At 44.1% G+C, this 15852-nt stretch overlaps 5 protein-coding genes across 10 annotated transcripts; 3 read left to right on the plus strand and 2 right to left on the minus strand.

The window, feature by feature from the left end:
• Nucleotides 1–517: 517 nt before the first annotated feature.
• LOC128251812 (metallothionein-1) lies at nucleotides 518–1239 on the minus strand. Its single transcript, XM_052978998.1, has 2 exons — nucleotides 1070–1239; nucleotides 518–753 (listed from the first exon to the last, which is right to left on the minus strand). Exons 1-2 carry the CDS (start codon nucleotides 1089–1091, stop codon nucleotides 653–655), a joined length of 123 nt encoding a protein of 40 aa, XP_052834958.1. The 5' UTR covers nucleotides 1092–1239; the 3' UTR covers nucleotides 518–652.
• A 175-nt stretch (nucleotides 1240–1414) lies between these two features.
• Nucleotides 1415–6544, plus strand: LOC128251803 (GTP-binding protein Di-Ras2). Of its 5 annotated transcripts, none has more exons than XR_008267240.1 (6): nucleotides 1415–1567; nucleotides 3208–3526; nucleotides 3591–3776; nucleotides 3828–3899; nucleotides 4332–5545; nucleotides 5602–6544. XR_008267240.1 is itself a non-coding variant. In XM_052978985.1 (5 exons), exons 2-5 carry the CDS (start codon nucleotides 3356–3358, stop codon nucleotides 4602–4604), a joined length of 702 nt encoding a protein of 233 aa, XP_052834945.1. In that variant the 5' UTR covers nucleotides 1415–1624; nucleotides 3208–3355; the 3' UTR covers nucleotides 4605–5560. The 5 variants fall into 5 exon arrangements, 3 of the variants coding, with proteins under 3 accessions (XP_052834945.1, XP_052834944.1, XP_052834946.1); XR_008267241.1 differs by lacking the exon at nucleotides 5602–6544 and having other exon boundaries at nucleotides 4332–4911; nucleotides 4977–5560; XM_052978985.1 differs by lacking the exon at nucleotides 5602–6544 and having other exon boundaries at nucleotides 1415–1624; nucleotides 4332–5560.
• LOC128251793 (uncharacterized) lies at nucleotides 6543–8875 on the minus strand. The gene is made up of 6 exons (XM_052978968.1): nucleotides 8509–8875; nucleotides 8194–8439; nucleotides 7992–8132; nucleotides 7793–7932; nucleotides 7609–7739; nucleotides 6543–7549 (listed from the first exon to the last, which is right to left on the minus strand). Exons 1-6 carry the CDS (start codon nucleotides 8758–8760, stop codon nucleotides 7104–7106), a joined length of 1356 nt encoding a protein of 451 aa, XP_052834928.1. The 5' UTR covers nucleotides 8761–8875; the 3' UTR covers nucleotides 6543–7103.
• A 278-nt stretch (nucleotides 8876–9153) lies between these two features.
• On the plus strand, nucleotides 9154–10793 carry LOC128266482 (alpha-2-macroglobulin receptor-associated protein). The gene is made up of 5 exons (XM_053003030.1): nucleotides 9154–9489; nucleotides 9546–9761; nucleotides 9817–10027; nucleotides 10081–10442; nucleotides 10504–10793. Exons 1-5 carry the CDS (start codon nucleotides 9268–9270, stop codon nucleotides 10630–10632), a joined length of 1140 nt encoding a protein of 379 aa, XP_052858990.1. The 5' UTR covers nucleotides 9154–9267; the 3' UTR covers nucleotides 10633–10793.
• Nucleotides 10794–11077: 284 nt separating this feature from the next.
• On the plus strand, nucleotides 11078–15601 carry LOC128256716 (serine-rich adhesin for platelets). 2 transcript variants are annotated; one of them, XR_008267813.1, is made up of 9 exons: nucleotides 11078–11383; nucleotides 11578–11718; nucleotides 11779–11900; nucleotides 11957–12385; nucleotides 12440–12580; nucleotides 12745–13352; nucleotides 13412–13697; nucleotides 13891–13974; nucleotides 14082–14219. XR_008267813.1 is itself a non-coding variant. In XM_052987286.1 (8 exons), exons 1-8 carry the CDS (start codon nucleotides 11241–11243, stop codon nucleotides 14840–14842), a joined length of 2631 nt encoding a protein of 876 aa, XP_052843246.1. In that variant the 5' UTR covers nucleotides 11078–11240; the 3' UTR covers nucleotides 14843–15601. The 2 variants fall into 2 exon arrangements, 1 of the variants encoding a protein (XP_052843246.1); XM_052987286.1 differs by lacking the exon at nucleotides 13891–13974 and having other exon boundaries at nucleotides 14082–15601.
• The last annotated feature ends 251 nt before the right edge of the window (nucleotides 15602–15852 follow it).

Raw genomic sequence — 15852 nt, forward strand, 5'->3', positions numbered from 1 at the left:
AACCAGAACACTTTTATTTTTTTTCTTTCGTGAATCATGAATATATATGTATTTTTTTAAATAATTAAATCATTATTCATCGGTTTTCTACAGAGAAACCACAGAGTTTAGCTAAACATAAGCTACTGCATATGAAATTCATATAATAAACATAATTTCAGCTTAAAGGAAAAAATCTTTAAATCAACTAATCTTTTAAAATGCGTTTGTCTTTGCAACAGTTAAAATTACGCTTTAGTAGCTGTTCTATTATTTTGCACGCGTCTGTAGCCATATCTACAAGTCATAAGTTCAAACCGCTGTGCTTTGAAATAGAAGAGAAGCGTCTCAGATTACCATATTATTGCTCAACTGAATTTGTTTATGCAAACTAGTAAGCAAATGTGGAAAACACTTGTCCGTCCAATTATCACGACGCATATCGCCGGGCACATATGTATGTACCTCCAATAAATGAGAATCTAACCTAGAAAGACCCAGACCAACTGATTGCGCAACAAGAAAAATACGCAGCTAATAGAGTTCAATTACTTTAATTGGACATTGTGTGGAGGGAAAATGAGAAAACATAGTGTTTGCAGGTAAAAATATAAAGAAATCAGTTCGGAGATAAGGGGTCGCCGTCTTCTCCAGATCTTCTCCTCCGAGAATCTCACTTGGAGCAGCTGCAGGCGGATTTCTTCTCGCCGCCGCACTTGCAGTCAGATCCGCAGTTGCAGGATCCCTTGGTCGTCTGGGAGGCGCATTTGCAACCTGGTAAAAATAAAATGAAAAATTAAATTATTATGCAGAAAAATAAGTTAACATAGGCATAACGGAGAAAATCATACGATTTATAATGAGACGTAGAATTGATTGATTGATATATTGTCAAACAAAACAATTTTTTGTTTTGATACTAGATCTACATAGTTAAAAACAAGTTGTACAGTATATTGAGGGGTTCCAATTGTGTTCGTTCAATATTATTTTTCTTTTGTAAATACAATTTCTAATCAAACAAAACATTAAACTGCTTTTCTGGACAGCTGAAAAGAACCTAGAATCCTAGTGTCAGACTCGAACTTACCACTTCCGCATGGGCAAGGCATCTTGGTTTTGTTGGATTTTTGTTCACTTGTTCACTTCGCAAAAGATAGAGAGATGGGCTATTTGGGCCTTTTACTGCACCGAGATGATTCACTTGTTTTTGCTGCTGACCACAACTGATGCACATTGGCCAGTTGCTCTCGGTTTTATACACTTTGGAAACGCGGCTTTACACACGGGTCTTTCGATTCCCCAATTCTTTTGCACACGCCGGCCGGCTTTGGATGGATGTAGTAGAGACGTGTGCAGAAGCTTTCTTCCCCGATGGTTCGAGTCTCCGCTGCGGGGTTGGAGTACCGTTAAAAGCTCTGCACATGAGATAGGCGCAGGCGCCGTGGTGCCCTCGTGTGTGGGGGCGGTGGGTGGGCGGTTCCCTTATCGGAACCAGAGGATAGGATAGGACGGCCTGCAGCAGAGAGCTAGTCACATCGGGCACCAGATCCTGTCCTGCAACGAATCCCAGTGCAACGAAATGCAAGTAAATATTGCGACGCAATAGGGAAACCCTCGGATCCTGCGGGAAAGCCACCAAACGGTATTAGCATAGTGCTGGCGCCCAGGTTTTTCCGAGGGGTCGCGTGTGTGGGTGGCAAGTGCAGCGCAGATAAAATCGATAAATCCAAGCCAAAATAAAGCGAGGAAAATCCAACAGCAAAGAGTGTGTGTGGTGTACGGAGCGGTGGAAAAACAAAAAGAGAGTGTGAAAACAGTGCCAAACAACAAAACGGCGAAAAGTCGGAAGGCGGGGCGGCAAAGGGGGCGTGTCAAAGGTGCCAGTGCCACCAGGACAATCAAGCGGAAGTGAGCAGTTACGGCTGGACTACTGCTAGTGTGCGTGTGTGTCCGTGTGTGAGTGGGCGGATGAGCGGATGGGCAGGAAAGGATACCCGCCTTCAAAGCAGGCCTATTTTTACCCCCATCATAATCGTGATTAAAGTGATAATGATGAGCAGAGGCTGATGCCGATCTGCCATCCGAGCAAAAATCAATACTCTTCCTTGGCACATGGCTAAAATTAGCAGCACACTCTCACGCATTGTTTCCCCGTTTATTTTGCCCTTGAAAAGGGTATCACAAATGTTGTCACATGTCTGTAACGCTGTCAATAAGTCATTTCCGATCATTAATTTTTTGCAATTTAATTACTTGGTTTTACAACCATAACAAGTTTTTTTAAAAACATTTCTTATGCCCTTAGAATACCTTAAACACTTCATATTCCGATAGGTACAAATTTCAATATTAAGTTTTTTTCTGAATATATTGCGACTAACTAAGACTCATCGAGTTGTACAATACAGCATTACATAATAATTTTACATCTTCGATTTTAAATTACTTAATTGTTCAAGCGTAGTTGTTTTGAAACAGAGAACCATATTTGTAAATCGAGATAATGCCTTTTAAGGACAATTTTTCCATTTTTTTAATTGTTATTGTATGTCATACACAATAGCGCCATAAAAACAATATGATCTTTGAAATCGATTAATCTTATAGCTAATATAAGAATGATCGTTTGATCATCTTTGTATTGAAATGCCCAATGAAAGATAATTTTATCAAGTTTATCAACATCTTATGAAAAAAATCTGCAAAAATAAATATATAGACTACAATATTTCTCATAATAAGGGTGTATTAGCATCGCTTATCAGAAGTTAAGTTCCTTTCTGATTTGTTTTTGTTTAGCCACTAACATCATATAAATAAATTGAGACATTGCCATTTAAAGATGACCTTTTCAAGTTTATCATGTCATATCATATCCTATTGGTGTCATAAAAACAATCTGACCAAAAAACTATTTATTAACTAAATTGAGGCACTGCCATTTAAGGATGACCTTCTCAAGTTTATAAAATAATCTCATATCCCATAGCTGTCACAAAAACAATCTGACCAAAATAGTATTTAGACTCACTAATATTAATATTAATAATGACAAGGGTATATAAGCATCGGCTATCAGAAGTGAACTTTCTTTATGTTTTTTTTGTTAGGGACCCTAAAGCAATACCACCCACACGCACACCCACTCTCCACCCACAACCGGCCCGGAAAGGTTGTGCGTGCGTGGGCGTTGTGGCCAAGCTGATTTGCTCTTAATCGTTGCAGATAAACGATAGCATGGCGCCCAAGTAGAACATTCCACCAGCGCCCGACAGCAAGCCAACAAGCTCCAGCTCCAGCTCCTGTTTCTCTCTCTGAAACTATTTCCACTTCGAATCCGATTGACCCGAATCCGGTCCGACGCGAGTCCGGAATGACGGAGCAGAAGAACCAGGTGACGCGCGCTGCGCCGGAGCAGAGCAACGACTACCGGGTGGTGGTCTTCGGAGCCGGCGGCGTGGGCAAGAGCTCGCTGGTGCTGCGCTTCATTAAGGGCACCTTCCGCGAAAGCTACATCCCGACCATCGAGGACACCTACAGACAGGTGGGTGGGGGTTAACCAGGTGACCCCCCGAGAGGACCCCTCCTAATCCCTATTAATTCCATAGGTCATCAGCTGCAATAAGAACATCTGCACGCTGCAAATCACGGACACCACGGGCTCGCACCAGTTTCCGGCCATGCAGCGGTTGTCCATCTCGAAGGGACACGCCTTCATCCTGGTCTATTCGGTGTGCTCCAAGCAGAGTCTGGAGGAGCTGCGACCCATCTGGGCGCTCATCAAGGAGCTGAAGGTTCGTGATTGCCTGATATTGAATCCTCACTAAAACTTCGTGTTTCCACAGGGGGCCGACATACCGAACATCCCCGTCATGCTGGTGGGCAACAAGTGTGATGAGACCGCCGAGTTGCGTGAGGTTAGAGACAATATTATCAATCTTTTTTTGTTAGGACACCTATTTGAAACACATGTCCTTTGTGCTTGAACTAGGTTGGATATCAACGACCGCCAAGTTAACTCTAATCCTTTAAAATTGTTAAGTTTTTAAATCAAATCTATTCTTTCTTTGATAACTTAATTACTAAATTAACGATATTAAGCAGATTCGACTAAACTAATCATCTTTGACAAAGAAAATTTAACTCAACGTTCTTTCTGGTTGAAATAGTTAGAGAAATCTTGAGTATAAAAACGATATCTTCTGATCAAATATATTATTATTTAATAAAGTCTATCTAATTTTTGATAAACAGATCTTGACGGACGTAATCCACTTTAACATCGATATTTTGTTCTTAAATTGTATGTCTTTTTTAAAACCGCCTAACCCAAAACCATACTTTGGCAGGTCTCCCAGGCCGAGGGTCAGGCGCAGGCGACCACCTGGAGCATATCGTTCATGGAGACGTCGGCCAAGACGAACCACAACGTGACCGAGCTCTTCCAGGAGCTGCTCAACATGGAGAAGACGCGCACCGTTTCCCTGCAGCTGGACACCAAGAAGCAGAAGAAACAGAAGAAGGAGAAGAAGTCCAAGGACACCAACGGCTCGATTCCGGAGAACGGTGACGCGGGGGCCAGTGCCAGCGGTGGGGCCAAGGAGAAGTGTCTCGTTATGTAAGCACATCGGATGGCGATGGCATGTGGCCCTGTGACCATGTGACCCGGGTCGCATTGCATCGAAAGGAGCTCCAGCTGGAGTGACGGAGCAGGAGACGGTGACAGACAAATACTCGCCTTGGGGCAGCAGCGTGTGGTGGTGGGCGGTGTTGGGTCTCAGCCACCCAACCATCCAACCACCCATCCAACCACACGGGCCACGCACCACACACACCCCAGACAACCCACACAACCCAGACAACCCACACAACCACTTACCCACATGTAGAGTTACATCCATAACTTGACACTTGTATTTAGGAACTGATGTAAGTCACAAACACGATTGCAATTTCGATTACGAGTATATTTTGCATAGGTTCTATTCGAGCAGATCAGATCTTTCTAGTCGCACAGAGTACACGATACCAGATACGATACGATACTAAACTAAACACAACATCAGCATGGAAGCTAACCCTAAGTTGAGACACACATAATCGCATCTGAAACGTAACGGCATACATATCAAATGTTTACATACATACTTGCATGATCCACCACCCATTCATAACCAGGTATAAAACGAAGCTATACACTATATCTCTAACGAAAGCCAAAGTACCTATTTAAAGACATAGAATCTGTAATGTGTATCTATTACGATATGATAACAATATTTACATGGATCCATCAACGGAAGACTTCTTGACTCCATGGTCGCCACAGAGACCATTGCGGGGCATCTGGGCATGAGCACAATAAGGATGCCTCCCCTGACTATCATTGCTGTTTAACTATTTACCACCTAACCAGAATAATACAGATTTGGACGAGCCCCGTTCGCCACATAAGCTAATGTATAAAATACTCATGGCCAACAACACACACACACAGAGATCCGGATCCGGAAACCTAAAACAAACTCGCGATGGCATTGTGTTTTTGTATTATATTAAATGTGTATGTACAATTTTACACTTATTTGCTGAAATTTATTAACGAAAGCATTTTGGTAGTAGCAGCAATACCGAAAAGAAAAGATAAGGTCAGATCACAGGATCACAGAGTTAACCTAAGAAAGAATCAATTTCAAGATCAAGTACAATTGCATTCATCAAGTGAGCCAAGGAACACGTACATCGAAGGATATTTGAAGAGCATTTTTGCAGTAGCGTAGATGGGATATAAGTTGCCTGTTTTTAAAACACTTATGTATCGTACGTACTTATAGCTTAACTTAAACCAAACCGTTCCCAATTGTGGTATTCGTTATTTTAATAGTTGGTTGGCTTGTGCATAGGCGTAGGAGTTGAACAAATTGTTTCGCATAGTTTGCTGTTGTTTGATATTAAGAGGATTAGTTTTTTAAATTTTACCAATCAGACTAAGTGAATGATATGCTTTAATCGCTGCTAAACCAATTAGCCAACAAAGGGGCAAGTAATTACATTAATTATGATGTTGCTCATCCAACTGGTACTGGTATCTTTGGCTGCTGGTCCGCCGTCCAGCAGTGCCGGACAAATAAGTAGAACAACCAACACAAATCAAGAAGTGGAAATTACACACTAGATCTAAAATAAATTGTTGAATTCGAGTAGAGAAATTATTAATCAAGATTATGATAGCGGACCAATTTGCGTATAAGATTTGTGAAATCAATTTAGATAAATTATCTCGGTTTGCCATAGACATGAACGATTTCAAATAAGTATGCCAGCCTTAGTTGAGATTTATAGGTAGCCTGCCTGTGCTTTGGGTTCTGCTTCGTGTTTTCCTAGTTTTAGGTACGTTTAATTGTAGACAGACAGCAAACTGGGTTTTGGCTATTCAGTATGTGCCGTATATTGGAGTACATTCTCCATACAGTACATTTCACAAAATGCGTAAAATTACTTAGTTGCATAACAATTATAATAACGATGAATTGTAATTAAAGCATAATACATTTTAGGTGCATGATTTAAAATACAACGAATAAATATATTTACACCGAAATTCTTTTCTAATTTTACTTACAAATATATACACACAGCATATAGATCTATATACATAGATATATAAATATATTAGTTGTATACATATTGAATTAGATTTTACAAGATTTGAAACCCGAATAATTAATTATCGCTTACATTCAATTAATATGCAACTCACACAGAGCGCCCACTGCTAATAATATAAAATAATCGCCTCAGCGCCAAGTTGTAAATATAAAGGATCAACAAGTTACATAGAAATTATATCCGATTTTTTGAAAGGCCGGCAGCGTAATAATAACAAGAAAAATATAAACAGTTTGGTGGCCTACTTAAAAGATCTTATTGTTGAAGATTTATCTTAATAACATTTATCGAGCAAATGAGAATAAGAACATGCAAAATAATTTAAATAAAAATTTAACTATGACAAATCAAGTTGAAAATTGAATTAATTGCCAATCATTTACGGACTCTGACTGGGTAAAAATCACGGACATTATTATTTACATTAATACAAATTAAGTTTGCAGCTGCTGCTACACATTATCGATCTGATCATCTTCGTGATCGTCGACCAACGTAAATCCTTCTTCCTCCAAAACGCTTCTCCTGCTTTTGCTGCTAGAATCGCTTACATCTAGATTTTCTTTTTTTTGCGGTGAGGGAGGAACTTCTACCAGCTCCTCGACCCCCGAAACGGCGAGCAGAGGTTGAGTTTGTTTTGACTGCTGCTGAACACTCGATACGTTCATTACATTTAACAGCATTTTCAAGTTTTCGCCCGATATGCAATCCCCAGCTGCCTCTCGAACAGCAATAGATTGATGTGCCGTTTGGGCTGCAACCGGGGCGGGATTGTTGTGGATAAGGGAGGCCCATGCTTTTGGGCTTATGATGTATTTAAAGGTTAGCTTTATAATGTACCCCACCAAAGCCACCAAGAGGAGCGGGGCAAGGAGGTTGAAAGGGAATGATAAACCATCTGCGGGTATGTTATAAATGTTATAAATGTTGACTAGGGATAGTTTCATAAAAACTTACATGAGAGTTTTTGCATGGTTTCAGACACTTTTTCCAACAACATTTCTAACTGCTTAAGAAACAGGTTGTTCATATACATAAAGAATACGTGATCTGGCATGCAGAATGAAAGATTGAGCTTTGAAGATTTTCTGAAATACAGAGTTTTTTAGAGGTTGACGAATACTCTAAGGAATTCCCATACTTCAGCATTTCTATTTGCTTATCCTGTAACGAAGCTTGGAATACAAAGCCTTTTAGTCGACTGAACCAGGACATTTCCGCGTAGCTCTTTGGTTCCTGGTGACTTTTCATAACTTCCATCATGGCTTCGACATCTAACTTCTGTAAATATTCAAGTATTAAGGATAGCTTCTTATGATTAATACTACATAGTTACATACTCTGTTGCACTCTAAGTAAGTGTGAATATATCCACATAGAAAAATACCGCCCAGAACAATTGAAATTAACCGGATACGGAAACGTTTGTGCACAAGGCATCCAATTGTGGTGGCTAATGCTGCAAATAGTATAAATTGCACCTGGGAAAACAAGTAATTAGTTAGCACGGGGTCATGTTCCCATAGAAGGCGCAACAGGTACCTCAGAAATTTTCGTAAGCTCTACGATGTCCTTCAAAATATCCACCAATATCGAGAGCACTCCCTGCCAGGCATAGGAGCATCCGGACTTGCCCTCAAACAAAGTAGCCTCCTCGACACTCTCCAGTATTTTGGTCAGCAAAACGTCCAGATCCCGGACGTCTTGCACCCTCTCCAGTTCCTCCAGTTGGGATGTCCGCAGCGAGAATAGCAACGATCGCTTGTGGAGCGCCGATTCAGCATCGAACTATTTACAGAATAGTTACACCCATGACGTCATGTCTCCAAATTTGGTCAAACAGTAGAACGATCTTACCTGTAATCGCTTGCGTTGAAACAGTATATTGACGAACTTTCTGAAGTAGGTAAAAGCTAGGGCATCCTCTACGGCGGCCGGAGATCGCTCCGGAATCGCAGGACACTGGCATGAACCATCTGGCTCATTGAAATCTTGGACAAGGTTTGACCAACTGTGATGCGGATCAATCCAGTTCTCCTCGCTGCCACTTTGGCAACAGACGCTGTGGAGTACCAGCAGGAAACAACTGACTGCTGCCTCCGTCCTCATTGTCTTGATTCTCTTATTTGTGCCTCTAAGTAAACAAACTAGCTTATTTCAATTAAGTACTGGGAATGGCGCCGCGGTAGGTAAAAAGCGGAATAGGCAGTGTGACCGAATTCAGATAGTGAGGCATTCTATAACAGCAACAGTGCTGCGAAACTTTTCTGGCGGCCGACTTTTTAAAGCTAATTATTTTAAAGCAATATAAAAAGTAAGAATATATATACAACATTTACGTTATCTATTTATAAACTCTATTGCATGAATTTACAATTTTATTTCCCAAGCCCAAAATGATTTAAAACCGACCAAAACAATAAATGATTATAAAATTGTTTAAGGTATTTTGTTTGTTTCAACAGCTTTTAACTATCGCTTGTTGGCCACACCGGCCAAGAGGCGCCCGAATTACTTTGTGTTCGGCTGGTCACACTGATCGTTGTGAATAACTGTTTAGCCAGGTCAGCATTGAGAATTTTTCGGCTTAAGTCCCGTATAAAAGCCACGAGGAACATGCTGAAGTGTGCACCGGTAATTGCAGTCCTTGCGCTGGTGCTACTGATTGCCTCGCAGGGCGTGGATGCGGACAAAAAGCAGAGCAAGAAGTACAGCAAAGAGGCCAATGACCCGCATTTCCAGCAAGTTAAGCAGGAGAAGTATGACCCGGACTTCAAGAGTATCCAGCGGCCATTTCGCATGGCCAAATTGAATCTGGTGTGGGCCAAGGCGCAGAACGTAAGAGGCGGAATATCTATTAGCTGGAAGATCCTTTACATTGATTTCTGTTACAGCGCTTAACTGAGCCCAAGCTTAAGTCTCTGTACATGGAGCTTAAGATCCACGACAAGGAAGAGATCGCCTGGAAGCAGCTCAACTCCCAGCACAAGGACAAGGATGGCCTGAAGGATGACGAGCTGCGTCGCAAGCTGATCGGCATTATGAGCAGCTACGATCTGCTGGAGCACTTTGACGACACCCAGGACTCAGAAAAGTTAAAGCCCTTTAAGGTAAGCGAATCTCCATCGTATGACTTGACTTTTTTCTATTAAAGCTACTTGGCAGAAATTCCACGACGCCGATGACCGCCACAAAAACAAGAGCCTGTTCAAGGACAAGAAACTCAACCGGCTGTGGGAAAAGGCAGAGATTTCTGGTTTTACTGCCGAAGAGTTGAAGTCCTTGAAGCAGGAGTTTGACCATCACCAGGACAAGGTTGATGTGTACTACAGCCTTTTGGAAAATATCGGAACTGTGGATACCGACAAGCATGAAAGTAGGTTGGTTTGACAAGGCATAAAAACATAGTTTATGAATTTTCCCCTTTAGATGCCATAAACACCGAAGATCTGGACACCTACAATCTCATATCGAATGATGCCAATGAAAATGAGATAAAAACCCATGCTCAGAATGTTAAGAGTTTCGAAAACGACCTCAACACTCTTCGCGGTCATCATGTGGGCATCAAGGATCACTACGATAGACTGGAGCGCCTGGTGTCCTCCGGTCCACACAGCCAGGACTTCATTGAGCCCAAGGTTCAGGGTCTTTGGCGAGTGGCTCAAGCTAGCAACTTTACTGATAAGGAACTGGAGTCCATTAAGACCGAATTGCATCATTTTGAAAGCCGCCTGTTAAAGCTGCGTCACCTGCATGCCGAGCATGCTTTACATGTAGAGAAATACAAGGTATAAGATTCGGAATAGCATAGGATATCAAATAATATTCTTATTTACTTTAAATTCGTAGGGCGAAAAACACAAGGACAAGAGCAACCGCTTTGAAGAAATGGAGGATCAGCTGAAAAAGCAAACTCGCAAGGTGGAAAAACTGCAAGAGAACATTGAGAGAACCATCTTCAAGCACACAGAACTTTAAAAAAGAGTAGTAATCACTAAACGTGCCAAGCGAATAAACTAGATTTAAGAGCAACTGTTTGTGTAATGCACAAAAACCTTTAGGCTGCTATTCAGCGTAGGTATAGTTTTGATACCAAATATCATTTGAAGAAAAATAAAATCTTATGAAGTTTTACAAAATATGAACAGGGCGTTAATTCGTAGTAACATATTCAATTTCTGATAAAATACAAACTAATTAGGTAAATTACAATTTGTATAATGTTTTGTTTTTTTTATTTTTAATTTTTTGAAAAATGGGAATACCTATAAAGTTAAGTCATTTCAATTGCTCTATTCAATCCGAACTTGTAATGATCTAAATAGGGTTAAAAGTTAACCGTTAATTGCCGGTGATACTTTTAGTATGACCATAAAAGCGCAGGTATTAAATGACAAGTTTTCCCATTCTAGTAGGACCGCACCTAGTATGACCGCACGTCAGTCGCGTTCTTGTTGTTGTCTGTTTCGTTTGGTGGGCCAAACAAAAAAATAAAAGAATAGCATAGCGAAAATTCGTAAATATATATGTGCAGCGGTCAGTGCAAGTGCTAAATGGGTACATAGTGCATATGTGCACACAGCGACATGGGCATGGTGGAGGCGACGACGGCGGAGCTGCGCCTGGAGGCACCCAACTCGTACACGTACCTCCTCGCGACCCTCAGCCTGACGCTCACTTTCATCGTGATGTTGGGCGCTTGTCTCTGCTGCAAGAAGCGCATTCCCAAGTAAGTCTCCGTCTCTGCCCTGATTCTTCAGGAGATCAGGAGTCGGAGTCCATCGTGGAAATTTCCCTCAGGCGCGAACTGGGCGGTGCTGGCCAGCGAGAGAGTGAAAGTGGGTCTTACTCTGCCGCTACGCCACCCAGTTCCAGTTGGATGCACCCATGCCACTAATCACTATTTCTCCCCTTTCCCCACAGAAATGACTTGATGGGCCTGGAGGGTATGGTCAAGTTAAAGAATCCGGACGAGGTCATCGTCGTCACCAGCCTGGTGGGCAACAGCGAGTCCCAGGCGGAACTGAATGCCTCCACAGTCTCGAATGCTGACTCGGAGAAGCGGTGAGTGTCCACAAATTACATAAGAGTGAAAGGAGTTATTTAGGCCCTAACCACTTCCAGATCGAGCACTGCAGCCCATCGCAGTTTGCCGGACATTCCCGTGGCCGAGAGCAACGATAATGGGTCCGAACTATACGAAACAGTGGCGGACAAGCAAATGGTCGATGCCCGCAGCCAAAGTCGTGAGTGGTATAGAAACCTCAAAGCAACACAGTACATGTCCTACTCCTGTCCACAGCCCAACCGAGCATGAAGAAACAGACCAGTGTGTCCCAGCATAGCTCCATCAGCCAGGCGGACGATGTCAGCTCACCGTACTCTCGGGTCAAGGGTCTGCCGCACGACTACGCCAAAGTGCGGGGCACCGAACACCCCTACGCCCAGTTAAATGCCCCCTCTACGTCCCATGCCGCTAACCATGGATCTGCAGCAGCAGCTGCGGCGGCGGCAGTGGTGGCCGGATCATCCAGCGATGGCATCGATCCCATGCACCGCAGCTCGCAGCACAGCGAGGGCTCCAGGGAGCACAATGATTCGGTGCCGGCGCAGGCCGAGATTCCCGCCGCGTCTGCGATAGCAGGCATGATTTCGGCTAGCCAGGATCTTCCCTACATGACGCCGCCCATTGCCAACCAGCATTTCAGCGGTGACTCGCAGGACTCTTCAAGTAAGTTTGGGGCACTCGAGGTGATGTCATGTCCCTAAATGCTTTTCTACACAGAGGGATACACTAGCATCAGTGTGAGGGAACCCCTGGCAAACATTTTGGCCCAACAACCAACGGGGAAACCGTCGAATAGGAACCCAGCTTTATCGCGGGATGTAAATGACTCGCACTACGCCACCGTATCCGACGATTCTGGTGAGTCACACTCAAATTAATGTAGCAATTTCCAGTTTGTTTAAATACATTTCAGGAGAAGTTTTAGTTTTTTTTTTTAAATTAAAACAAAGTAATATAGTACTCCAATTTGTATCAAATCGGAACCGAAAGAATTTTTTTTGATCATTTAACTGTATTTTCAGATGAAACCTATGCGGCCATTGAGGATCCCAATAACCGTCATCATGTCAACGCCGCTGATATTTACACTAGCGGTTCGGAGACCTACGCACAAATCCAGCCCATGCAAGCCAATCCCATTGTGGTGGCCGTCGAGATAAATAATAGCAGCAGCATTCCGACTGCTAGTCCGTCCGTCGTCATGGTCGGTGGTGGAACCAGTAGCGGAAACCACAGACCCACTAGTAGTAGCGGTGCCGATCATGGAATGCCAGTTCCCCCGCCGGTGGACAGTTTGCGAGCCCAGATGCACTCGCGCCAGGCCTCGTCCTCGTCGAACAACAGCGCATCCGTCTGCAATCTGGGCTCGCCCAAGCCGGAGAAGCGCCAGGCGAACTCTCCTCTGCCCCCGACGCCCAAGGCGAGTGTGGGCCAGTCGCACCACCTGCACGCCGGCAGCATCAGCAACTTAACCTCCGGCCGAAACTCGGTCATATCGGTGATCGAAGCGGGCGGCGAAGGCAACGAGGCGGAGTCCGGAGAGGCGTCGCCCCAGCGAAAGCACAGCAAGAGCCTTAGCCCCTCAAAGGAAGGCGAGGGCAACAAAAACATAGAGGGCATGTACGCCAAGGTGAGATTAATCTCTGATAGAACCACACTACCAAGCTAATCTGTTTTTACAACCCCTAGGTTATGAAAAAGCACAAATTCTCGCGGAACTCTCCCTCCTCGCAGAACAGCTCGCCCATCCTGGCCAGAAAGCAGCAGCAGGATTCCTTGGGCGTTAGTCCACTGGACAGCGCGGCGGCTTTACTAATGGATGCCCAGAAGGGCCGTGGTCGCAGCAATAGCTATTCGGCCAAGGATCACGGCTACGAAACGATTCCAGCCGATGGACAGGTGATGCACGAGAACCGCAAGTCGGACTGCTATGCAGCCAACATGCTGCAGAAGGAGCGACATCAGGAAGGAGGAGGTAAGTCGACAGGTCTCCTCAGCCCCTTGTACCAGTCCCAGCTCGATTGTTCAGGGTAAATCAGGGTGGATTTCTGTGATCTGCTCATCGTTTTTATCCTGGCTCAGTCGATAATCCCTGCCTGATGCCTAATCTGCCTGTCTATCTATCTGTCTCTCCTTATCTTTCCTCCGAAATGCCTTCCCAATCTTAGTTGCTATGCCAAAATGAGAAATTTCCGTGTTTGTTCAACTCAAACGGCGAAAATTTCCTGAGTTTTTGTTTGGATGTAGCCGTGGTTAGTATCGTCTGCAGTAAATCCATCAACTATTCTCATCAATCCAAGTAAACACGCTGCTCCAAGTTGCTGGCTAATAAAATCTGTTATTTTCGCCGCCCTTTCAGCGATTGCCCAGCCCGTAACGATAGCAACAGCAATTGCGATCACCGCCAGCACAAAGCACTACGAGACTATTCTTAACCAGCCACAGCCGCCCCCGTCCAGCAACAGCAACAACGATCCCGGCTATGAGCAACTGCAACTGCACCCTGCTCCCTCGGGCGAGGATGAGGCCAAGAAGTCGGACTACGATCCCAACTACGAGGTGCTCAAGAGTCGCGCCCACTCGGACGACGGCTACGCCAAGGTGCTGGAGAAGAAGCGCCCGCCCGCCTCTGCTGACGCCGCCGGCTACAGCACCATTCCAGGGGCGGACGCCAACCATAACTATGCCAGCATCCTGGAGACTAAGGCCGCCGCCGAGACGGACCACTATGCACGGATAGCGGAAAGTGCAGTGGCCGGAACGCCAGGCAGCGGCAGCAGTCGCCTGACCCTCACATCGCCCAGTTCCACATCCAATTCCTTGTCACCCAACTCCTCAACGGTGGCCACCAGCACGCCACAGTCCTCGCAATATGAATCGCTTACGGGAACGGGCAGTGAAACGGACCCGAACTATGAGTCGGTGTGCTATCTGACCACGGCGGCTACCACAGTGACGACCACGACGACGACGAACAGCACAAGCAGTGGAGTCATGGAGCCCTCCTACGAGCCGCTGCAGGCGGATCAGGATTCGGACACGCAGGCGAGCAGCCCGCTGAGTGGGGCAGCCTCCACTCCGAGCGAGCAGTTGCTGGTGGACGACTACTTCCACGTGTAGCCTGCAGCCCGTTACAGTGGCCAGTGAGCTGGATCTCCCCTCATCATTTTTTGCTAAGCAATTCTTCACGCACATATCATCCATTCGATGCACAGACCCCACACTCACGCTTACATCGTAGTTAGGAACGGCGCTCGCCAAGCGACAGTCTTACAGTGCATAGTGCACCACAGTGGTTCATTGACTCACAGATCGGGGAACAGAAAGTAATCCCATCCCCATGTGGCACAGCTTCATATCGGTTTGCCCTTTAGAATATAGCGTAGCTTTAGATTGACTTTGTGTACAAACTATTTGTATGACCGGCTCGACAATTGCTTCCGGGCGAGGGTGGGTAATCGCTCCAAGTATCTACTCCATTATTCTTATTCTATCTCAGTACCAGTGCGTCCTATTTTAGGTAAATTGAATGCAGGGGGTTCTCACATGACGCGCCATTTGTTTAAATTGATAAGCACACCGGTGGACGGAAGTGGGTTGTGTTTAGGTCAATAATATTTAGAGGGCGGGCAGGAGGACTTACCTGCTATACACATATATGTATATTATATATATTTTTATATGTTTTGGCGTTTTTGCTGCTTTTTACTTTACTGAGGTCCGGTATGGGCGTAGGATATACACGTATTTACACACACAATACCCACGAGAAGGCAAGCCAAGTATTTGTATTTGATAAATGTTAATGGAACACTTCCAAGTATTCAACCATCAAGAAACTAAGATAAAATGTTCAATAAATTATTGATGACACAAGAAGGTTGCTATTTCAATATCTGTTTGTGTATAATTATTTTTATTTATATTGCATATGTATATCTGTTTACGGATTGCAACAAGGCGGATCAATATATTGATGTGAGGGGTTTGCACAAGGACAGATTCGGTTTGGTCTAGGGTTCATGCGAACGGAATTCGAACCAACCGCTCAATCAATTCTAAATCACAAGTATTAACATTTAAGGTTGACAAGAAAACAAAGAACCAATTTGTTGTTTAATGAACTTACT

The sequence above is a fragment of the Drosophila gunungcola genome, chromosome 3R, assembly GCF_025200985.1.
Source record: "Drosophila gunungcola strain Sukarami chromosome 3R, Dgunungcola_SK_2, whole genome shotgun sequence".
NCBI classification, from domain to species: domain Eukaryota; kingdom Metazoa; phylum Arthropoda; class Insecta; order Diptera; family Drosophilidae; genus Drosophila; species Drosophila gunungcola.